The sequence below is a fragment of the Mizuhopecten yessoensis genome, unplaced genomic scaffold (assembly GCF_002113885.1).
Source record: "Mizuhopecten yessoensis strain PY_sf001 unplaced genomic scaffold, ASM211388v2 scaffold2275, whole genome shotgun sequence".
In the NCBI taxonomy this organism is placed as follows: domain Eukaryota; kingdom Metazoa; phylum Mollusca; class Bivalvia; order Pectinida; family Pectinidae; genus Mizuhopecten; species Mizuhopecten yessoensis.
The window spans coordinates 436,325-462,690 of record NW_018404465.1 but is presented as its reverse complement, the minus strand read 5'-3'; the positions used below and the strand labels follow the sequence as shown (position 1 = coordinate 462,690).

Genomic DNA, 26,366 nt, shown 5'->3' with positions numbered 1-26,366 from the left:
GGGGGGGGGGGGGGGGGGGGGGGGGCAATCAGGTATGAAGTCCATTAAGCCCTAAAGATCTACCATTGGAGAGGTTCATCAATATCAAAATTCAATAATATTGTCAGTCTTACAAATCTGTAGAAACTTAAATTTGATTCAACAGAACTTTTTTTTTATTTTTTTGTTGTTTACAAAATTAAATCAGAAAACTTTTGAATGGTTTTAGTGGAATCTGACCTGAGTTGTGGTTAGAGTAGTTTATTAATGTAGTAGTTGAGTTGTCATTATATCTGACAGTGATACAGGGTTTCAGATACTTCCCCATGTTATCTACTTACTCTATATTGAAGCCATTTTACAGCAGGTTTGGAAGGAGATCGATCTAAATGGTGATATTAATACAAATTTAATGTTTGGGGTCGCAGGGGAATTATAGATTAAGGATTCATCATTGATATGATATAAGATAAGATTAGGTAGTTTAAGGGATTTAGGGGAATTAGACAAGGAGACAACACAGCTTATCTTTTTAGGGTTTCATGGGGCAAGACATTGCTCCATGTTAAAATGCTCTGATATAAAAAATGTCATATTTGAGCCGCACCATTAGGGAGATCAGTTTTTGTTGTACCTTGGAATAAGACACATTAGCTGCTTGTAACATAATTTTCAACCTGTAGGAACGGTTAACAGGTTAACAGGTAGGTGCGTTGTAATTCAGCATAGGATTAGCATTGTTGGTAGTCACACACTGTCATTTGCTGTTTAAAACAATTTTAGTTGTAGCTTAAGGATCCCTGTCCCACTGTACTGTGGTTTTCTGTAAAAACAGTTAGCTCCCCTTAATTTCGTTTTAGATATCACTAGCACATTTGGTCCAGTAGGGTTCCGTCGACAGTTAAGGGAAAACAGTTGGTTAGAGCAACAGTATAACAACTATAGGTACAGGGTTCGAAACCTGTTCCAGCCACACTGAATTTTTAATTCAGAATAATATATGGTAGATTATTTTTTGTTTATTTCATCTTTATTAATTATTTTTCATAAAAGTCAAGCAAGGTATAAATCACTTTTCAGAAACGACTTATCAAAGCTATAGCCATGCAGGAAAAGCAAGTTTCACATGTGTTATTTCAGTTTTGGCAGTGGTACGAGGATCCTTAAATGCTAGCTTAATGGTTCAAACTTTGTTTATAAAGTATAAATACCGACTGTAATCCTGATAGATGTCTATAATACAGACACACAGGACCTATGGCTTTGGTTCCTATCAGGGGGGACTGAAGCTATTCTGATAATCTCAATACCAGTTTTAAATATTAAGATAAAAACTTTAAATGTAAGGAGCTTTGGGAATATTTATTCATTCTAACGAGACAGATTTGAAGCGTAAAAGATTTTAAAAAATGTGAAGAATTTGAACTATACTGATCAGTCAATTCCACAACCATTGAGCCTTTCAAATTGTCTCCCAACATGGGTCCAGAAATGTAAGGTCCTTAGCATATTCTACCTATTGAATAAGCTCAGGAGGGTCTTTTTCTTAGAAATGGTTTAAAACTCAAGTTACATTTCTTTTTTCTGTTTATTTAAATGAACTGTCTTAGGGGCTTTAATGTATCCAAACATGGATCTCATTTCACTGTCCTTATTTATAATTATAGACATGAACAGAACATAACAGATCATATTTAGCAGAATTGACATGGATTACATTTTTGTGCTTGATTTTGATCTTTAACTTTTAAGAAAACATATGATGACAAAATTCTACAAAACGTTTTTTCACAACAACTGACAGGTTATGCACACTCCTCCAATTCTTGAAACAATATAATTCCGAATCATGGTCATCGAGTATTTCACCGACACAAACACATATATAGCTTCTACATTCATGACTTTCGTTAATCGAGGTATCAGAATCTTGTAACCGAAAATGTCAGTGTTTCCTTTTGGGAAAAGCTGTAATTTCTCAGGTATTTGAATTTAAAGCCTTTTTAATGCTGGAACACACCTGTGATTTACCTGTCCTAATGAGAAAGGACAGGAAGTAATCATTGTGGTAATAGACATGAAACCCACACAGGTATATTATAGACATCAGTGTATGTATTAACATAGACTCGGGCAGTCGAGGAATTTCTCAGTATCTGTTCTAATGTATTCATAAACCCTGTGGACCTAGATTTATACAACAAAATGTAACTAGCACATCTTACAGTAATACAGGTAAGGGCTGTATCTGTTTTAGATTATTTATTTTTTGAGAATAAGTTACAAAAGGTAACATATCCTAAGGTGTGTGTATATAAGGAATAATCGTGACTTTGAAGATGGTGTATTATATATTATCAAGTCCGCATCATCTCTGTTGTTACCTGTCGGCTTGATAACGTACCTGTATAATGCATCACTTTAACAAGATGTTTGTTTCTATTCCTTTGTTAACACACCTGTCTACAAGTACAGGTAAAATGTCCAGGTAGATATGAAATGTTTTGTTGTCAAGAGAGAAAAAAATGAGTGATTTAGATTTTCACATGTTCAAACTTAACATACCTTCATTAACGAGGAAATGATGGTAATGAAATTTTTACCTGGTGAAATATCAGTCCTTCTTGCCAAGGTTTTGAGGACAATCGTAACAATTTATTCGGATCTCGTAACTTCTAATTTCTATCTTGCTGTGCTTTTTTACCTTTCAGCTGATATTTTCGTGATCATATTTTTATTTTCCTATTAACCTCTGAATTCTACAATGTCAGGAACATATGATGGGATGCCAGTATTATATTATTGAGATAACACTATAAGTTGTTGCCTGGGAACCTAACGGTGCACATTCATAGACAAACAATTTCAGCGCAATACAAACCAATGTTTGTCATTGTCATCTTTTCAATGGAATAAAAGAAAATAAAAATACTTTTAAAATCTTGTAATTTAAACTACAAATAAATAACTTAGATTTAAGATCGAAACTGAATTTTATTTCATATCTTCTGATTCAACTTTACTTTAGTACTATTGTATTTTTTAAATTCCATCCTGAACTATAGGATGTATTCTATTGGGTCACGTATACAATTAGACCAGGTTATTTTGGTCTATGTCTTATAATATCAACAATGTTCTTGATTTTTCTTGTTCAATGAGACGTACATCACCTTTATTTTGGGGTTATATGTTGCTATACCGTTACAAGGCCATTGTCTGGTCAGAAGATCTTTTGATGTGGTGATAAGGCTAGGTTTGGTGTACAGTATACGAGACCCAGGTTTGACCTTTGAACTTGTTTTTTACCAATGTATTAGGAGGTATAACAAAAAAACAATCCTGGGGGCCCTTATTTCTCAACTTAGGAAATTCCTTGCGAAAAGGCTACTGAAGTTCGGATAAATTTCCTTCAATTTAGATTCTTTTAAACTAAAATCATGCTTTCCAAATGAGGAAAAAATCTTGTAGGAAATTTCCTAATATATCATTCTGGTTATGACTTTCGTAAACCTAAGGAATGGTCACGAAAAGACTTGGCCTTTATACAGGTAGACGTCGGCAAACTATCAGGAAATTTGATATGTAGATTAGTAACACAGCAGACACCTTTATGAGTTTATAGTCGCGGTATTTAGAAAGGAATTATGTTACCTTATGATATTATACAGGACATGATATTTTTGTCATTAAAGCTGGCAGATGTGAACAGTGTAAGTTTCAGTGACTAAAAAGTGATCAGATTAATAGAAAATGTATGTAATGTATAATCTAATGTAAAAACTAAGGGCAGACAAACCTTGATTCTCTTGAAGTTTATACCTTTTTCTATAGTAATTGCGGTAATATATCATTTTCCCTTCAATTCTGTATACTGTATTCAACATGACAAGTGTCCTTGAAAATTAGCAATTTAAGAGATAATGATTGTTTCAAAAGTTCTCTCAAATAACGGTAGCCGAGATGGACACTTTTTTTTTCAAGGAAAAAGTCTGAATTATGATTTTTTTTTTATTAAAATATATGACGTTTGGACAGAATTAGGGATAGAGGGAGTGTAAAAGGAAAGGGGCGATTAGTCATTCAAATACGGTACCTCAGACTTCCTGAAATAATATATAAAGATTTGTGTGTATCTGGACCTAGTATAGACATAATTATCCCGACTTTATTATAACTTGGGGTGGAGGGTACAGCAGGTATGACCTTTCAGGACTTCATACAAGGGCAGATAATAAATGAAGTGTTTGGATATATGGCCTGAATAATAATATATATTCATACATTATAAGTCTTTGTTGAAACCGAGTTTTGAAAAGTCATAATGAAACGAATGACATTGACAGCCGCCATTACGTCTGTATACAGGAGGTGATATTGGCAGGGGTTTGTGTGTGTGATATTGTTATCAGACTAGAGGCATGTGTGCCAGCTAAAATAGCCTTACCTAGTAAATCAGAAATGAGACCAGGAGACAAAACTTATTGAGCTTGGGCAGACTATCTTTTGAATCTTTTTTGTTGCACGGTTAGGATTACTTTTGATGAATCTGTTTAGTTGAAATATGATTTACCGGGTATGAGTGTGTTATTTGTACAGGTTTGTTGGGTAACCCATCCTTATAGTTACGCAGGTACACAATCTTTGTACACCTGAACTATTTTTCTGACTAACGAGGAAACATTTCAGGTGGTTGAGATTGTTGTGTTGTTTTGTGATGTACCGGGTAAAAAAATAAAAAAATATCACAGAGGAATAATTCAAGTCATTAGAAGACTCAGGGATATCGATCACTGCTCGAAGTGGATATCAATTTGGAAAGTTATTCGTCCGACTCGTGATTGGTTGATGTACTTCAAAACACCCAACATAAATAAATTGATCTGAGGTCCAGTGATATTATAATTCGCAGAAAGTTCTGCTTATTAACATATTTTACCTGCAGTTATATTCTTAAAATACACATACACAGAAAATAAACAGATATTATGCTTTGCAGTTAATACAGTTTGAAAATAATCCAGTCTTGATCTGTTTCTGACTTCAGGTATGAAGTGGGGAATTACAAAGTTAATCTAGGAAGTCTGATATTAAAGTCAAAATCAGTATGTCAGTATATAATATCCTTGTACAATACAGAATGAGATTATATATACAGATTATCGTATCCTAATCCCTACTTATTAGGGAGTGAGGTGTTCACTCCCAGATCAATATTGTAATGGCTTGATTTATCAGCTTTAATTTGCCAGCTAATCGGCATCAGACAGATAAAAGGATTAGTAATCAATACCCAGAAACGACTTTCTGAAACTGATGTCAGAAATTGACATTGGCATTTTTTCAGTCACAAAGGTCATCGTGTGTTTTCAATGAATTACTGCAAGTGTATATATATTTCCTCCTAATAACAACAATGTTATAAGGATTTTGAGCTTCATTTATACTGTATACAGGAAATGTTCGCCGCAGTTTCACTCTCCAGCTGTATTTAGGGCAAATTTATCATAAAAGCCAACATTAGTTAACGACATAATAAAATGAATTAGCAATCAAATGGTTGAAAAAAGTGAAGATGAGAAAATATTACATAAAAAGAAGAGAATTCAGCGTTATTTTTACAGGGATAGAAAATTTTGTATAAACTTTGAAAAAAACACCTTATTTATAATCAAAACTAATTAAGTTATATGGTTCAGGGGGACATTCTTTGAATACTGATGTACTTTTTGGCTTAACCCATTCACCCCTAAAGTCACATTTTAAACTTTCCATATCAAAGACTGGGCAAGTCTATTTTAGACATTTAGGGTCGGCAGAGTGAACATCCTATAATTATAATGTACATAAGTTTTTATGTAAAAAATAAAGAAGACAGAAAAAAAAGTTGTTTGACATCAATTAAGAGTCTATCTTCCTTGATGTTGAGGTAATGTTTTACCTGTGTTGTGTAGGATGGCGTACCTGTACAACAGGTAACATGACAGGTGGAGGCCTGTGGGAACTGGACTTACGTTATTACAGACATTGTACGTTTTGAGGGTTTTATGGTAAAGCGTACCTGTACGAGCTTCAGGTGACCGCCGACTGGACGGGGTCTGTATGTAACATGTATGTTACATGTGATATATAGGTACAGATTACAGGTAAAAACCATGTCTAGTTGGAATTGGGCCATAATGTCTGTGCTAATGGCTAATTGACAGGATCATAAAGTTACCTATACAAGTACCTGTGGAATGTTTCACAACTCTGCACCTTTGCAAGTATATCACCTACCGGGGACCTGACATGTCAGCTTTATTAAAGAAAATCAGAAGTCTTGAATATTGTGAAAATTTGTTAAATAAGTAGCTTACATTGTTTGTAAATATTGATTTAAAAGTAACCACCTTAGAGCAAAGTGTAAAAAAATATTTGTAATCTGTAAAGAACTGGTAAAGTTTTATAATTTTAGTAAAGGGCCAGTTAAGCTGACAAGGTTGTGAAGAAATTCTAACAGAAGCTTTGTGTATAGATAAGTCTGGAGTTCTGTCATATTACAGGGAAAAATCATTGAGATTATCCTGAAATACCAGTGGTTCTTAGTTTACAATTATCCTGAAATGTCAGTAGTTCCTAGCTTGTTATTGACATGTAGATTGATTGGGATATTTTGATGATGTATTAAAATAGAATGATCTATAAAGTATAGACAGTAAATAAAGCTTCTAATATCTCTGCTATGATATAGCATAACATTATCGCTCCAAGCTTTGTTAGCTTAATGATAAATTATTATAAATTATCAGTAAGGATTTTCATGAAATCTTACTTGGTAAAATTGAATTTATAGACATTATAATAAAGTTAGATAACAAGAAACACAAAAACTTTTCTTAAAAGTCTAGGTAACACAGATAGGAAAATGAATTAAGGACATATATTTACGAGCTCATTAAGTTAACATGTATTACAGCTGACATTAGCTTTTGTTTCATAGGGCACATTGTACACAGTAGGGCCACCAGAGCTAATCTACCTGTTTCTAGGTGCACACTTCTATCTGTCTGTGAGGGAGTCGAGCTGAGTTAAATTACAGGTAAATCTTCGATTAAATGGTAGTGGATTTTTCTCGGTCAAAATATGTCGAAAATTTGTTTGATATGCACAATCTGTTCAATATCTTTTAATTCTTATTGAAGCAACAGAAGAAAAGTTCAAATGGATTTAAAAGGTGTGTGCAGACACTCAATGACATGATTACCTGTTATACCTCTACAATACAAGGGATTAGGGTTCTGTGTGATTAATTTAAACTGCAGGTATATCGACTCCAGTTGGAACTAAATCTGTGAAGATTTTATTTGTGTTTTGATAAGGAATCCAGGGAAATCTGTCTGGAGCTGTTGTAATCCGGTTGGTTGAGTGGTTTATTTTGCCGCCCGCACATTCAGGTCTTTTCTTACCTGTGGGATTATTACCTGCCCTTTATGTTTACACCTGGGAGGATTACACCTATCTGAAGTGTCCTCTAACAGATTCTGTTGACCACAACCAGAAGTTACTTATATTGAGTATGTTTGGTACACATGCGTTATTTGTTGGGGGGTGTATATATATACATACGTTATTTGTTGGGTGTGTATATATATACGTACTTATTGGCACTTCAGGTCACTCATCTGTTTGGTTTGAAAGTGACACAATGTAAAGTGGTAAATTGTTTCAATAATGTTTGAGTTTGGATTAAATATATGACATATATGTCATTGTATACAAAGTCTTAAATGGCCTTTAAAGGTTTAATTGTTGTACAGGTGTGAAAATCACAGGTATTCCCTATAAGTTTAAATCTCATTCATACTCCTTCTCTTCGCAATAACACTATACAGGTACGACTTCTCTGGGTTTTTTATTTTATTTTATTTTTTTTGTTATTTGTAGAGATTGTGGGCATTTCATTCGTGACAATTCAGTATTTCTCATTGAAATTGACATTTACATTTTTGGTATATTTGTGGTTTAAATTAATTATTGCATTATATGATTGATAATTGAAATCAGGGGTATAAAAAATATTGAAAAGAATTAATTTTGATAGTTTTTTCATTAAACCCTTGACATGCAAACAGTGGTATCCTCATGTCAGCATGATCAAGCTCTGCTAAAATTGGTCAAAAAATTCAAAATATATCAAACATTTCATTGCTTAAAACAAACTTACTGTGAAATCCGTGTTAATGAGAAGTTTGCCATTGGTGATGAACTGGTTCTATCTCAGCATTTTTCAGATAAACTTGATCCTCATAATCTGGCATCTGAAATCATCCAAATTCAATGCTCATGATATTGTATCCTCTTTAATTTGGTTCAAAAACAAAGATTATAAATGCAAGTTCTTTTTAATATAATACCTTAAGATTTTTGTAGCACAGTTTCTCCCTGGTAAATTATTGGATATGTTTGGCAAATATGCTGAGACGATATAATTAAAAATTTAAGAACAAGACAATTAGATTACTAGACAGTCTGAGCTCAGATTACAGATATAATCAAATATCAGGTAATTACAGGTAATTAATTGTTGTTACCTGAGGTACAGATCTCAGGTGTTTTTCATTATTACAAGTTATTAGCTGGTAATTACCTGTGGTGCTGTCCTTACAGACCTCACAAGTTGATTTACCCGTATCACCACTTTGATGTTACAGGTGAGAGGTAGACTCAGGTAATTTCATTATACAGGTGTACTCAGGTGTTAATTAAGGTCAATATTTACACCTGTGTGATATTGACACCTAGTCGAATTCCATGTCACCTGTAGATTGAGTACCTGTGTGTTTGCATTATAGTGTACCTGTCTGCTCAGGTGGTGTTTACAGTTCTCACCTGTACAGGTGAAACATTGACTACTGATCGTAGGAGAAATATGTGTGTTCCATTAGGCTTCTGTGTACCATTTTATCTGTTGTGAACCTGGATTGTAAACAAATGCATTATTTCCCACCTGTTCCAGGTAAATCTAAACACCAACTTTTGGTAATATGTGTAATGTTAATTAAGACTTTGATTGAGATATATGTTTACCATTTTGACCTTGGGAGATGCATGTATGTCTTTAATATTTTGTTTATTCGGGAGATATGTGCACTTTTCAGACCATCGATACTACAATCGATCGTTAACCTTCCTCTATTGGGTCATGGGTTCAAGTCTTGTCTTTGTGACAGTTGTGTTTTTTGGAGACAACACTTTCTGTTTTTGATTTTTGTCCATTGCTCACTGATTGTTTTTTCTTGATATTTACCATTTAATGAATGTCTGATATATACAGGGTTCTCTACTACACAGTGAGGCAGAGGGCAAAATATTGCATGGTCACAAAGGATCGAAGACGGTTTTAGTGTTAAGCTTAAGACTGAATTTAACTGTATTTGACAGAATAATCTTCTCTATTCAGTAAATCTCTGTATTAACTCATTCGACCCCTCATATTCAAACTGGACTTTCCCAGCCTCTGATTAGGTGCGGCTCAAATGTGACTTTAGGGGTGAATGGATGTACACAAATTCTCAAAAGTGGGATATATTGATACAGTTTTAGCCTAGTCCATTCTGCTGTCTTCTGAGACATAAAATACAGTTTAGTATCAATTGTTTTATAGTTTTTGTGTCTTATCTCTTCTCGCCAGCGTCTGTTTTTATGACGGTTCGGCCAATATCATGGACATGTGAGCTATAGATATCTTCATACTGAGTGCATCAAGTTGTGTTAGCTTTATAGGCAAGTTTTGTTGTAATGGTATATAAATCTATAATTTTCCAAATCTCTGTCATATTTTCAAATATATTACTCGTGTTTCTTATCGCCAAATATTTCTTTTGATCCCTTAATGTTGCTATATCAATATTTTTGATAAATTGGTTTTAAGAATGTAGAATGCATGTTGACAGATCGTTAAGCTAACAAGAAATAAGAAAATCTTGGTAAGCTTAATTAACGAAATCATGCAGTATCATTTTTTTTCTTCGAAGATAGCGTACATTTGTTTTTTGACACTGAAATTGAACATTGAAAATCAAGTATTGATAAAAAGTACATATCTTTATAATATAGAGATTCTCTTTTTGCATAATTTTATAAATGTGATGAATACTTGTTAACTAAACGAAGGTTTGATCAACCCGAGTCTGTATAGGTTAAAACATTCCGGGCCTTATCACGTCCCTACGTGTGCTGTAGACACTCCAGGGATTTTCCCCACGTGTATGTACACAGTTAATTATCCCTGCCAACTTTCTGGCAATTTTGCTATCATGATCTTTAGTTGATTGCAGTTATTGTGTACAGCTGGATTAATGCTAGCCTCTGGTATTTGTTAGACCAATGTGCTGAATAAAAAAGTGATGGATTGGGTTTGAGAACATTTGTTGCTGTTCCTGCACAGCGATACCGTATTTCACCAATAAAACTATTTTTTTCTACGAACAAATGAGGGCAGTTATTAGCAAGGTTTTACTTTGGGAATAATGGCAGTATAACAAGGTTTTACCTGAGAAATAATGGCAGTATAACAAGGTTTCACCTGAGAAATAATGGCAGTATAACAAGGTTTTACCTGAGAAATAATGGCAGTATAACAAGGTTTTTCATTGTTCTCTTGGTTATGAAATGTATCAAGTTTGGTAAAACATTTTGAAATGTATAAGTCATCCAAAGCGAGATGGATCATTCAGTCAGTAGTAATTTAATTGTGAAGTCGATAGGCAGCTGATAACTTATGGTGCTGTAATTTCCAATTAGGTGTTTTCTTTGTAAGGTAGTTAAAAGACATGTAAATCTAGCCTGGCACTGTTTTACCACTATGGGCAGATAAGTGATTATTTTTTACCTAAACAATTACTTCAAAAAGCATATTATTATTGATCTAACAATTACATTCTCCCTTAGTTTATCAGATACAAATTAATTCAAGATATTAATGAGAAATTCAATAAGAGCTATTGATGAAATATATTAGATAATTCAATTTCATAATTTATAATGAATAACATTTTTTTCTTTCTGTTTTGCAGATTGTGGAAGAGACATTGCATTGGACACAGGTGTGCTATACAATACGACATTTAGAGGAAAATCTACACCTGGATTAAACTTTTTTGGAAAAGCATTTATTAAAATGCTATACTGCAGATAAAGAACACTGGAAAATCTTCTCAAATATTTCTATGAAGGAAATACGTGTACCACCTGTTCAAGGATTAATGGTTAGGGGAGATAACTCTGTGTACGATGAAGGTGGGGACAAAATAGACGAGACAGATGGATATTTATCGTTGAACCATGTTAATCCGTTGAATCATGTTAATCCGTTGGATCATGTTAATCCGTTGAGGGTGCCTCCTACACACATCAACCACATGATGGGAGGTAATGTGACTACGGAATTTAATGGAAGCGAAAAGGATTTTATTCACATTGATACAGGAACTGGTTACAGTTCGGACACTGGTCAAAAGTCACCCGAGAGTCTGGACAGTGGGGTCATTCTGAGTGACCGAGCTGATTTTGATGCAAAATGGCCGCCTGATGGGAAGGAGAGGAGTCAGCACAGCTCACCCAGTGGAAAGGTTCACGTAACAAAAGGATCATTTGAAATAGACGGAGTCATCTTCAAGGATTTGGACCAACTTCGGTCAACGAATTCAGAAAGCAATGCAGCACCTGATTCACCAGAAGTCTCTGAAGGTTTAATTACAGTTTCATCAAAACCAGATTACCAGATTTTTGAAATTGATTCCTCAAGTGCTAATTCTCACGGATATTTGCCACCAGACGATTGTAACGAGGAGGAAAATATCTCAAAGATAGAAAATATTTTGTGCAATAACAATGAAAGCACAATGACAAATTCAAACGTTTCACTGATTCAGTCTCATTCAAACCATGACTTGACACAGATAGAAAATGATTCAAACATGTCTGTGAAACAGACAGTGACAGAGTCAAGCTGTAGTGTGACACATAATCATGCTGATTCAAACATTTCCATTTTATCCTCTGATATTAATTCAAGCATTTCTATGACACAGACTCATGCAAGTTCAAGCATTTTTGAAAATGGGACTGTTGATGATTCAACTTCTCAAGCTCATGAGAAGCCTGATCGTGTTGGTTTTACAAGACAAATTTCTGTTGATTCTATGGATTCTGATCTTTCAGGTCAAAGTTCAACTCATTCAAGATCAACAGAAATTGATTTCATTGATACAGCTGTTTCTGAAAATCCTACATTTTCACCCATCTCCAAATCAATATCTCATCAAAATTCAAACATTTCAGGGAATCAGATTTTTGCTGATATTTCAAACAACAGTGCGGAAGAATCTCATGATCAGTCTCATGTTGACTCTCAGATTTCTACACAAGTAAGTGTCTCTGAGAATCAGACAGTCGTTAATTCAAACATTTGTGAAACCCAGAGTAAGGGAGAAGTTTCAGTCAATCATTTCTCAGACAATGGATTAGCAGAGGATTATAGTTCGGACAGCGAAGGTTCTTTCGTCAGCGATAGTCCAACACAGGACATGTACGAAATTCCTTTTGAAGAACAACCTCAAACCCAGTGTCGTAATGGTGCCATTTCGTCATCTGTCCATCACAATACATCACAAGTAGACCATGATCTTTCAGACTGTCATATGACACCGAACAGTCACATGCCACAAGAAAGTCACATGACACTAGAAGAGGTTGAATGCACATGCAATCATGAACACACTTTTGAACACATCGACGCTGATTGTCAAACGTTTGATGACGAAGAGCTAAATGAAAACGGGGATTTGCAATACTATGATTGTTATGGATCAAACCCGAACCAGCGACCAGGGTTACACCCGATATCTGAAGAAGGAGACAACATCTTTTTGCCTAACGGCCATTTTGAATATAATCCTGAAAACAATTATTTCTGTACATGTGAGGAATGTATGAAGAATTTACGAATAGAAACAATATCTACATCCGATAAATCTACCATGTGTCCTGAGGAACCCCCTTATGTTTTAATGTGTGAGATTTGTGAGGGGTAAGACGTGAGATTATATAAGTTCATACTCATGTGTTACAAGGCTTCTATTTTGTGTTCTTGATGTAAAATCAGTGAACGGTAAGAACAGATACAATTTTGGGAAACACTCTAAAATTTATTTTTTAAGGATCCCTGTCCCACAGCAGGCAAAACAATATAAAAAATTCACAATAGTTTTTCTACATACAGTTACCTCCCCTTAATATTTGTTCAAAAGATGCAACTGTAGTGGGACAAGGGACCTTCAATCTAGCACAGATCTGTTGGTTAGAGTGGCTATATTATGATCCGAGGTCCTGGGTTCAAAAGTGGCCCCGTAGCATTTTCACATAATAATAAAAGTTGAATTTTAAATAGTTTTGATCCAAACTGCTGACATTAATGCCTATGAAGTTATAACCTTTGTTCTGGATTAGATTCAAATCATTTCTTTTCTGAAAAATGACTTCATGTGACCTTGGATCCTGACAGCCCGGCAGCCATACCTGTATTTCTGGGCTGACCAGCTCGTCCTATCTGTACAGGTGTATCATTACATAACACACTCTCACACCTGTATAATCCACCGTGTGTGATAAAGTTAAAATTGACACCAATATTTTGTCATGAGATCACGGAGTCTAGGCGGGGGTCACATGAGAAGGTCATCTGTATGTAGCTTATATGTCGGGAGATTCTTCTCAGATCAGGAATTACAGGGAAATCCATACCGGATTAAGGATGTATGCTACCTGTCAACAGGGACATTACTATCTTCTTTTAAGAAGCGTTCCACACTCCAGTTTATAAATTGATGACACTTTTAAAACTTACAAAAAATGCCTACTTTGATAATAGTCAGGTAAAACATAACTACAAATCAATGCTTATCCAATTTTGTGCAGATCAAACATTGTGCAAGGTTAATAAAAATGTATCAAATGAAAGGTTTTACTAAATCCAAAGCAGATTTTATTATAATTGTTGAAATAATTTTAATCAAATATTTTACATTTAGATGAAATGTTCAATCATTTAATTTAATTCCTCAAAAAATTGAAAATGAAGGTATATTATTTTATGAAAGTTCTTTCCTTTTGGATACAGGGAGATAACTATTTATTTAATTTTCATTTTATAGATTTGTTTTAATGAAGGGAGATAACTCGTTGGATGTATATGTAAATGAAGGGAGATAATATTTTGTTGGATATATAAATGTTAATTAGATGAGGTAACTGGTAAATACGCATTTTTATGATGAGAGACTCTTTAAGTTGATTATTAATCAAGATACTGTAATTTTTGGTTTGACAGAAACTAAATGCCAACATCTGATAGTTCTACCAAAAAGTGTCATTTATATTATATATGTAGATTGGTTGTACGCTACTGATGTGTCACTAAAAAACGAAGGGAGATAACTCACATTAATATTTTTTATGATTGTGTTTATTATTTAATTAGCAATGACTTTATAGTATTTTATCATTACAATACCCTGTCACATTACAGATTGTTGGAAAACCAGTTACAAAAGACAGAGAAAGAAGGAAAGAAAAAGGAAGAGGGATATAAAAAGGAGATCCGACACTTAAAGAAAGATAACGATGAACAACAGAAAATGATAACTCAGGTAAGTGTTGTCATGACAACTATTTTCTTGGACCTTAAAATAATTAACGGTCACATTAAATTTTATCATTTAATGGCAAATGAAGCACCAGAATTGATCGGCATCTAAAAGTTAAGATTGAGTTTACATAATATGTTATGTACAGTTTTAAACTTTGTTAAACCCGTTATCACAGGTATTGTTTCTCAGCTTTCCAAATAATTTTATGAGGAAATGGATTTTTATTTCTTATTGTGTCCTAGTTCTCTCCGAGTGATCTTTTCTCTAGCCACGTTTAATGTGGAACAAAGACAACAGAATTAATGGGTCTTGCCTGACTATATAGCTGATATCACGGAAATTAGGCTCGGTTCTGTCTCTCTTACTTCGTTTGGTTTCTACCTACTTGAGATTACAAATCAAATCCCCCATCAATATGATCTCGGTTTCCATGGTGCCGCCATCTTGGATTGTTACTTACAAATACAGCAAAAAAATACCTTTCTTCTGCTTCTTTATCTACTGACTTAGATGACAGGAGCAGTTGAAAAACATAACTTATTTTTATTTGTTAGGTATTTAAAAAAAAATCAATCCAAAAATCAGAAAAAATAAAATAAAATAGAAACTGTACTAATTAGAGACCTAAATTGTAAACAAGGTTAAAAAATCTATCATTACTGTTGCTTACACCTTTTACTTCAGACGAGATTCTCAGAGTCTTTAATACTGCATACAGTACAGGTTACCTTGATCAAAAGGAAAGATGTGAGATATATGTCTCATAATCCTTCAAGTTTGGGTTTAATCTCATCCTTCAAGTATTAAATTTTGAAGTCAAAATATGAGTTTGAAAGTGAATAGTTTTAAATAGAATTTTCATTATCTCCTTATGACATAAAAACATAAGTCAAAATTTCAAATATAATACTTTCCTGTAAATGAGAAAACATATTAACATTATTATAGCGTATGTTTAAATTGTCAAACAATAATGTAGTTATGCATCTTGGATGCTTCAGTTATAACTACTATACATATGTATGTGAGTTATAGGTACATAAATGTATTGGAGTTAACACATATATATATACTCATATCAGGGATTTTCAAGTGTGATTAGGAAATTTCCACAGTCCTTCAATCAGGAAAAAAAATGTTGTGTTAGGGCTACTTAAAACAATTGTTTATTTTGTCTTAATTTAAAAAATAAAAACAAAATTATATCCTGTTCAAAAATTTGCTTAAAGGCCTCTACATGATTAAGAAAAAATATGAAAAAAGTCCTTACAGGATATTAAATTTTTAATATATTTTATTTGTTCTTAAATATACAAGGTGGAAAAGGATGAGGTCTGAATCTCAATGGGAATTAAAGCCTACTTTTATATTATTTAATATGATGGAAGTTCCTGTATTATTTGAATGAAAGTTAACATTATAATTATACTGGCCGTGTGAAACTTATTACAGTTAAAATGTATTTGCTGTATATATATATATGTATGCTGTATTTGACCAAGTAAACGTCCTGAGAATTTGGAGCGATTGCCAGACTTACAACCTATTTAAAAAGAATAGCCATAGCAGGCAGTTTTTTGAAGTGATTTTGTAAATTTTGTTGACAAAATGGTGTTTTGTCAAAATAGGTGGTGCTTATGGGGCATTTGTTAGGTCAAATACAATAATATTAATGTATATGTGTATATGATGAAATATATAAAATATTTTAAGGATTATTTTTATTGTAAATTGTTTACATTTCACAAATGTTTTTACTGCCAATATTTCTTGCCAAGCCTTTATAAATACAAGATTTTGCTTGCAGTGGTTTTCTATTGGTAGTAAATGATGGTCAAAATCATTCTTTGGATATTTATTTTTGAGACATGACATTAATATTTGAACAAGGAATACACCTAATATTATATTATTTTGATAAGTAAGAGAAAGAAAAACTGAAAACAAAAGTATGAAAGTAAGTAAAATAATTCTATAAATTTGACGATCTTTTTTTTGAAGTTTTCCTGTGAAAATTAAGCAATTTACATTATTTGTCATTATTTACCTGTGTAACTTCGTACCTGTCATAATTTAAGAACAAATATTTGTTTTCCTGTGATTTTTAGTCATTTATTTAGTAGTCGTTTTAATCTTATTTTTTTCACAGCGTAAAAAATCACATGTAGGTAGATATTGTCTCCGTACTTATCACTGTTTTTGAAATCATCTAGAGTTACCTCCCCTTACACTTATAACACGTCAAGTTTACTGACAGCAAAAATAACAGCATTCTTGCTAATAAATAAAAGTTGATTAGATCTAAACATTCACTTTCCTTTTCTATTGTAATCATCATTAGCTTCCTTTCTCTTTCATTAGAATTTGAGCAAAATCAAGTAGTTAAAAAAGAAAAGAAAATGCATTATAAAAGTTTTTCAATAGCTAAGGGGAAATAACTCTTGATTCTTCAGAACAGTTACAATAGTTAAACCATGATCAATTCTGTTTTCACATTTTACACAGTTTGAACTTATTATATTTCTTTGAATATAGAATGAGTAAATGAGCTTATTTGTATTTTTAACTCATTTTGGATGAATTTTTTTTTTTACACTAAATCTCTCTCTTCCATTGTGTTACTTATTATTTTAGATCGTGAAAACAATGATCATATTTACAAAAAAATGTTTCTATGTCTGAAACAAGTGTTGTTAACCATAGATTATTTAATAAAGATTAATTTATGGGTGTACACTACCCAAACTGTGACATGCCCCTCCATTCCAAAAGGTCCACTCTTACATGCAAAATGTCCTAAATAGATAGTAAGTTGAATTCAATCATTTGATTGAGGACACAAGAAGTGCATGGACTAAGGTTTTATGAAACAGCCTATATAATGCTGATGTAGATTTTAAGGGAGATAATTCAATACAAATCCAAAGGATACTGAATATGGTAACATACAGCCTTAAATTAAAATCTTCATTTATTACGACTAGTTGTAAAAAAATTGAAGAAATAGAATATTTCAGTTATGAGAACTTTAAATGAGGTTTTTCCAGTGAACAGATATGAAGGGGAGATAATTCACTCTATTTAGCAATATGTCCTTCAAACAAGACACTCAAACATATATGCTTCAGATTATATACTAGAGAAGTAGTAATGTATTTATACCATAGACAAAGACTCATTCTAGATTAAATGTTCTTTTTATAATATTCACTGCAATTCTTCCTGAAGCACACGTTGGCTGTTACTATATATAGCTTTTCATAAACATATCATCGTCTTCATCTTTTCTCTTCTCTCGCATGATAACAAACTTTAAAGATACTTTTCAACTTTTAAGATTTACATTTATGACAATTTTTCAATCGTTAAAGCATTTTTCTTCAAATAATTTGTCATGATGATTAATTATTTGCTAATGTGGATATTTAAACAAAAATATAGATATACTTGATTAGTGATTAAAATTAAATTTTCACTAAATTTTGAACTAAAACAGAAGTCAAGGTTTCACTATTGTGTAAAGGTTATTAAGTACAGTTTATCCCACAAGTCCATTTTCCGTTATGTATTGTTCTGATTGGTTCATAGTTAAGAGGCCCAATTGGGTATGGAGGTATTGGTTCGGAGAAATCCATCATGATTTACATTTGATATCACCAAAATAATATGCTGTTACTCGAATAAGAAGAAAAAATACACATGTACAACATTAAGTATTTACTTGATTAAAATATGCCAAAAATAAGACAGAAAAAATCCATCCCCGATTGGGCCTCATCATATCACTGCTAATGGATGGAGCTATATTTCATGTTATATAGATCTATATATATATATCATGTATACAACATCTTGATCTCCTTACATTAATTATCATTTAATTACTAAATTAATCTAGTGAATATTCAGAAAATGTATTTTTATTTGAAGACATTTTTTTGTCATGGGAAGATTTGAAATTACACTGTAATAATTCTTACATATTTTTATTTTTTTTAACCTAAAAAAAATAACTGTAGCTACATCAGTGTTGGATTAAAAAATGTATGCTTCAATTTTAGGCTTTCAAAAAAATCGGACTGTTAGGTTTATATTCAGGCAAAACCTTTTATATTGACAAATGTTTTTCAAAAGTTATTTAGTAACAGCATTTTTGACTGAACAGTGATTGGATAAAATTCGTCAAAAATAAAAATGAAAGATTGAATAGGCACAACCAAGTGAGGAAGGAAAATCAGAAACATGTTATTTTGGCTTATGTATAAAACAAGGTGTTGTATGCAAATTAAGTTATATACGACGTCACCATGACAGATTGTTGGTTGTCTGTTCGCTTACGTTAATATTAACCATGTTTGCTCCTATATTAACCAAGACATTACATTGTATTCTATATTATATCATTATTTAAGGTTGTGGTGTATGTTTATGTAACGTAAGAACTATTGCTGGTCATAATTATCACGAATTCATCTGCTGAAACAGAAGTTGAATTAAATTATTTTTTTAAAAGAAACACAAAATCATGCAGTGTAAAAAGACATAATACAAGTAACTTGACAAAATTTAAAACTTTTAACTGGTTTCAAAACATCACTAAATACCGGGAAATTTTCACAGTCAATCTTTCGCCCTTTGGCTTTAAATCCATATTTGCCCATTTTTAATTTCGCCCTTCACATTTAATTTTTCACTTAATTTTTCTCATGTTTGCTGTCATAATAAATTTGCCCTCATTACAATGGGCAAAAGGCCAAAATTAAACTGTAGCAAACATTTCCCGGTATACAGTAAATGTATCAGCAGGTTCAGGATGTATGATTAACTTTGTTGTTTGGAAATACAATATGATATATAATTTTGACATAAACATACTGCCGCACTCAGTAACCATGGTGATGAGAGCACCCATAATTCAATATTATCTCAGAATAGGTGGTGGCCATATTGGATTGGACTGATAAAGTCTATAGGAATTTTATATGTTCCAGTCTTATGACTTAACATAATTTCCTAGCTCTAACATTTCTGTTGAAAAGCATCACTGAATTTTGAAGGAAAATTATAAGTTAACGGAATTTTCTTTCAACTCGGCTATTGCTTTTCAATGGTAAAATCCCCACTGAAATTAATGGATTTCCTTTCATTAAAAAAATTGTAAAACTGACCCAGTAATATTAGATATATTTGTTTTAACAAATCATAGTATTTTATCTCATTTTATCTCAACTAGTGCAGAGTCCTTAACATCTCTTTTAAATCAATTTAAATTGATTAAAATAAAATCTTTTTAAATGTATGCAAAGGTTTGAAGCATGCAATTTTTTCTTAAAATTCTTTTAGGCATGTTGTTCTTTTTCCAATATACAAAAATTCAAAGCATGTCTTTCTCATGATATGTTCGCTGTTGTTGTTTCCCCATTAAAAGAATTTGTGGTTATTGATCCTTATCAAGTTACTAACAAGAAACAAGAAACTAAAAAATAAGGAAGAAATAATGGAAACCATATCCATGATATGCAGGGTACTAGCATTGACAATGATAAGTGTTATACAAACGGTGGACAATCACAGTGTAAAGAAAGACTGTTAATTCATTGTTTATTGTTATATCAGCGTTATTCATTACAGTAATTTTGAAATAAAAACAAACATTTCTAAATATGGTTGTTATGTATGTAGTGGAATATTATGAAATCTGAAAATCTTATACTTAATCTTATATTTCATTTAAGGGGTGGGGAAGGAATAAGGAGAGAAATGTAGAATTTTAATGAAATTTTAAGATGTGAAATTGAAATTTAAGTATTATAGATGATAGCAGTCAGTTTATACAAGTATTACTAAAGTCAATGGGAAAAAAATGTAAGAAGAAACAATGAGTTTGATATTGAACTTAGATAAATGGATGTGGACATATTGTTGAATATGTATCAGTCAAATTGTATTAATGGGCTAACTTTGTATTTACAGAACATCTCCCTGTCTCCGGAGGCTAGGATCGAGGCTACGATGCAGCATGAGATCACCCGACTCACGTCGGAGAATCTGGTATGTTACTGCTTTGTTTCTTAGGTTTTAATTCAACAGGATCTTAATCAAGATCTGTATAAATTCCTTTAAAACACTCACCACATTAAGTCGTTTATTGCTTTGATAGAGAAATGAATGATTTTTCAGGGACTGATTGAAATATTAATTTCAAATTTAAATATTGATTTTGGTTGCAGGATCTACGAGAGACGATAGAAAAGAACTCTGACCAAACGCGAAAGCTGAAGAAAATGCTGAAGGTGTATGCCAGGCGTCTGAAGGATGGCGAGGGTATGTTTATCAGTTATCTCCCTTACTTTTATTATCTCCTCTTGCATAAAGATTTCTCTTGTTGCTTTCATGGAGTCAGTTTTCTTCCTTTTAAAGTTGTCTCCATTCCTTTCAAAATTATCTCCCTTCTGTTTAAATTTGTCTCCTATTATTTCATAGTTGGCTCTCATCCGTTCTTTGTTATTCCTGACTTTTAATATTATATATAAAAGAATTGTCACTTTCTTATTTTCAATTAAAGTAATCACTAATAAGATTAGAACAATATTAACGATTCATAGCCTGTTTTACCCGAGACAAAATATCAAAAATAAACAAATATCCCCACCAAGACAAAATATCAAAAATAAACAAATATCCCCTCCATGACAAAATATCAAAATAAACAAATATCCCCACTACGATATAATAACTTTTAAAGTCTTACACAAACTAATAATGTATCATACTGTGATATGTTATCTTTATTTCTGACGCTGGTGTTTACTTCACAGCTGCCGAGATTGCTGCAGAACTGGAGCAGGATGACGCCAAAGCAAGCGTGGACAACGTCGCAACAATCAAACACAGGGAACGCATGTACATGGGCATGCTGGAGTATAAAAAGGAAGACGAAAACGTACTCATCAAAAACCTTATCATGGGTGAGCAATGTAACCAATACAAACTATTTGTTCATGGAGATCTGGCCTCAGACTGGTCTTTCATTCCACTTAATACTTCTGGTTGGAAAAGTGTGAGGGGGATCATGTACATTATTACATTGAATTAAATAAATTATTTTTAAACTTTATGCTGCAAAAAAAAAAAAGCTATAATCAAGCTTAAAGAAAAATTGAGAATTTGACTTTTCAATGTTAACAAAATATACAACTTTAAGGTTAAATAAGTAACCCAGCTTATTAAAAGTTTGTACAACATCAAACATGAAATTCAAAAGTTTATCTATAAGTTCTTAAAGTATGGTCAGTTTTAGCCTTTCTCCTTCACATAAACCTTATTTATATTGGAATGTTGTGTTTAGTGTGAAACTCTTTTGGGAAAGAGGTGAAAGTCACTATTTTGTCTCTGTATATTATAAACATTTCAACATATTCATGTTTTCCAGACCTGAAGCCCAAAGTTGCCGGCGGGTTGTTACCCGGTCTACCTGCCTATATACTGTTCATGTGTGTACGACACACAGACTATATCAACGACGACGAAAAGGTCCGCGCCCTCCTCACCAACTCCATCAACAGTGTGAGGAAGTGTGTCAAGGTAGGTAACTCTAATTCATGTACTGAATGAATAGACAAGGGAGGTAACTTAATGCCACGGCAAACTTAATTTTTGTATCAGAATATTAAATGTAAAAATATTGAAAGATAAATAAAATTACAAAGATGTGAAATGAATCTGTTATATGAAATATTTAAAGAAATTTATCTTTACCTTCTTCTTACTTTAATTTTTGAATAGATTTTGATAATATGGTTAGGGTTGGTTATTTGAAGAACCCTAAACTATTGTCTGTTTCATGAAGAAAAAAAATGAACAAGAATTCTTCTTGCATTAATAAAGAATATTGTATTTCTTAAAAACGATGTTTTATTGTGATATATATATTTTTCATACAGAAACATCATGGTGACCTTGACCGTGTGACCTTGTGGCTGGCCAATACCTGTCGTCTGCTACACACACTCAAACAGTACAGCGGGGAGAAGGTAAGAGGCTGTGATATAAGCTTTACGCCATGACACTTGATCATATGCCTTGTAATATTTCCCATAAAATGTTTTCATCTGAATATGTCAATTTCATTTTTTTCTCCAAAATTTAAGAAAATCAGACTTTTGCTGCATGAATCAACCTGTTGTAAGCATTTCAGATCCCAGGTGACCAACAAATTATCTCTTGATTCAAATTTGGGGTGATCCTGACAGAAATATTCCAATAATAGAGGAGATTTGTGTATCAAAACTGGAATAACAAATATGAATTGGGTTTTGCAGATGCACTGTACAGGATTTAGAATTAAGGCAGGAACTTTCATTTATATATTACTTTTGTCGTCAAACCAGGCGTTTCAGCCAGACAAGAACATATTTATGTATCGGGTTTCTGAGATGATGTACGATGATATGATATAAATGAAAGTCATGAATTTTACATTTCTATATTGTTTTTAACATCCCAACAGGCGTTCCAGTCGGACAACAACACACGTCAGAACGAACACTGCCTTAGGAACTTTGACCTGTCGGAATATCGTCAGGTGTTCAGTGACCTGGCAGTGTGGATCTACCAGACCTTAATAAAACTGATGGAGGAAACGATACAGCCCATGATTGGTACGTTTTTCTCCCACCCTTCACAAGTGTGTCTCTCGTTTTAGCTGGGAAAGATCAGCTTGACACCCCTTAGGGGGAGATAACCTTCAATTTTGACATCATTAAAATGTGTCACCAGTAATTGTGACATCATCAGTGACTGATGATATTCATACTCCACATGTGTATTTGTTTACAAACATGGCAGACTACTGTCGGTGGAGTTGTGACTGAAATAATAAGATGGGAGAAAAATAATCATCCCCTACCTTGAGGGTGTGACAGAAATCTCCTACTTGAATGTTTATGTTTTTTGGTTGTCTAATCTGAGGCTCTCCCAAGGGTTAGACAACCAATGAATGTATTTTAAGTTGGGAAATTGATTTCATCAAATTTGTGCACTGAATTTGGTGAAATGGCCGTTAAGAAGCCCTTCAACAAATTTATACAGTCACACAAGAATTTCATATTTTATCAAAAACGCAAAAAAAATATTATATGTGGTTGTTTAATATAATCTTCGGGGTCAGTAAAGGGTGGTCGCTGGTTGTGTTAGACAGATGGTCTCTTAATTCAGTTAAATTACATAGTACAAACAGTCTGGAGGAATGAAAAGTGGTCGCATAAAACAGATGGTTGTTTGATATAGATGGTCGCTTGAGCAGATTTGGGTATGAACTATTGTAGTTTAACCACCAGTGACGTCATGAAATCGTAATAATATGACACCACAGACTTCCAGATACTATTATGATGACAAAATGGCTGTTAAGAGCCAATATGGCAGAATTGTAGACTTTGACACCTACTTACTTAAAAAAGTTGGGGGTCCTGTGTAAAAGGAAACTTACATTTGTTTACATTTCATATGAGATTTATGAAACTTAGTACAAAATCTTATCCCCTGCTTTTGGAGAAAAAAAGGAACTTTAATTTGTGTCTGTCTGTACATGTCACACTTGCTTGCTGTCCCTAGAAATGTTTCAATTTAACCAATTTGTTCAGTGCCTGTAATAAGTGTCAGGCTAAGTTTGATTGTCATTATGATACATACATACTTAAACATAATGAGACTACACAAAAAACCTTAGGAATAAGCCAGTCAAAATACTATGTGCAAATAAAAACAGTACTTACAAAAATAAAGTGATTATCAATAATATTGGTGAATTGTGTTTAAATGCTGGAAAAAAAGTGTTGTAAAACTCACTAGCGATAAATGGTTGTTATATTGTCGGGGATTTAAACCCCAGTGTTCAGTTGTGGAGGGAACAGTATTTTAGTGCTTTTCAGGCATCGTGTGCATTGAGTATTAATTGGAGTTGTTTCCCTTTGTAGTGGCTGCGGTGCTAGAACACGAGGCTATTGCGGGTCTCACGGCCAGTAAACCGTCGGGGATGCGAGGACGATCGTCCAGTACTGCCACCGATCCAGACAATGTAAAGGAACTCTCCCTCGACTCTCTCATGAAGGCTGTAAGTATTGAAACAGGGGAAATAATGGAATCTTCTCAAAGACCGCCTCTATTCCTCAATCCTTTCTCTAAACAGACCACCAGTTTTCTCGTCCTCACAAAAGAGGTTTACTATACATTCAACTCTGGTGAAAGACCACTTTTGATCCTAACCTTGGGAGGTCTCTTTATAAAGATTTGACCTAGAGTTAAGTCAGTAAAACTTTTGTGATATACAGTCAAACCTGCCTATATAACCAGCTCCATTAAGACACCATTTTGAATGTTTTCCATTGTAGCGATTTCAATGTGAAATGACCCTGTATTAGGAATACTCTTTGTAGATTTTCCAAAAGGTGATCTCTTTATATAGATTTGACTTTAAGTCCAATAGATATCACACTTTTGTTATATAAAATGTATTCCGAGTTTATTAAGATAAAGGAATTGAAATCATTGCAATCAGAAAATAAAAGCATTACCTTCAGAGAATTTATTGCTATTTTTCGAGATTCGTTTATCAAACCACCACTTATCTGTTTGGTTAATTACAAAGTTAATGATTTTCTTTGCTTTCATTTCCAGATGAACAAGTACAGTCAAGTATTAACTCAGCATGCTGTTGATCCGGAGCTTGTTAAGCAGATCTTCAGACAGGTAAACACACAAGTTTGTCACAGAATATCAGTTAATTGTCAACAAAATAAACTTACTGGTGAAGCAGTATTTGTATTTATTTTATCTTCATTAACATTATTTACTTCAGTTCAGCTGTTATCATATTAACATTTTCATAAATGTAAAAACAATACATTGAAGAGTTTACTGAAGTTACATAGGGGTGAAAGGGTTAAACAAAATTACTGGTAAAATAAGAGACAAAATTTTATGTAACCTTGAAAAAAATCAGAACCTTTTCTTCAAATAAGCAGAATTTAAATGCATTGAAATTCAGGTACTTCTTTCATATAGGCAACGAGTGACATAGAAACATATACTAGAAAATCTACAATGATTAAAATTTGTCATAATATTTGATTTTCTTTTCTCCCACTAGTTGTACTACTTTATATGTGCGGGCGCCCTTAACAACCTGTTGCTAAGGAAGGATATGTGTAACTGGTCCAAGGGCATGCAGATCCGGTACAACCTTAGTCACCTGGAGCAGTGGCTACGCGACAACAAACTACACGAAGTGGGCGCTCAGGTTACCATGGAACCTATCATCCAGGCGTCCCAGCTCCTACAGGCCAGAAAAACCGTCGCCGACGTCGACAGTATCTGTGAGATGTGTTCCAAACTCACAACCGCACAGGTAAGTTTTCTTAATACAGGTGTAGTGTTAACATGTCACAGATTTTTGTCTCGCCGCCACGAAGTGAAAGCGAGCCTAAGGTGTTGCTTTTTTGGTAACGGCGGTGTCAATATTAAGTTTTTAGGTCACCTGAGACAAAGTCTCAAGTGACCTATTGCGAACGCCTTTTGTCCGTCGTCATCCGTCGTGCGTCCGTAAACAATTTACATTTTCGACTTCTTCTCCAAAACCCCTGAACCAATTTCAATGAAATTTTGCAGGGACCTTCCATGGACAAAGGTCAACAAAAA

At 33.3% G+C, this 26,366-nt stretch overlaps 1 protein-coding gene across 9 annotated transcripts in view; it reads left to right on the top strand.

Annotated features, from left to right (window-relative positions):
* Positions 1-26,366, top strand: part of LOC110445410 (unconventional myosin-Va-like) — a 133,140-nt gene that overhangs the window by 97,741 nt on the left and 9,033 nt on the right. For 7 of the 9 annotated variants that reach the window (XR_002462353.1, XM_021490020.1, XM_021490015.1 and 4 more), the window contains 11 exons: positions 14,549-14,669; positions 16,819-16,833; positions 20,643-20,720; positions 20,900-20,993; positions 21,488-21,637; positions 22,102-22,253; positions 22,613-22,702; positions 23,179-23,329; positions 24,647-24,783; positions 25,347-25,418; positions 25,819-26,076. Coding sequence is in view for 8 of the 9 variants with exons in the window: in XM_021490020.1 (XP_021345695.1) it covers positions 14,549-14,669; positions 16,819-16,833; positions 20,643-20,720; positions 20,900-20,993; positions 21,488-21,637; positions 22,102-22,253; positions 22,613-22,702; positions 23,179-23,329; positions 24,647-24,783; positions 25,347-25,418; positions 25,819-26,076 (1,318 nt within the window). In the remaining variant the exon portion in view is untranslated. The remainder of the gene's footprint in view (positions 1-14,548; positions 14,670-16,818; positions 16,834-20,642; positions 20,721-20,899; positions 20,994-21,487; positions 21,638-22,101; positions 22,254-22,612; positions 22,703-23,178; positions 23,330-24,646; positions 24,784-25,346; positions 25,419-25,818; positions 26,077-26,366) is intronic. The other 2 variants (XM_021490019.1, XM_021490014.1) reach the window with 1 other exon arrangement.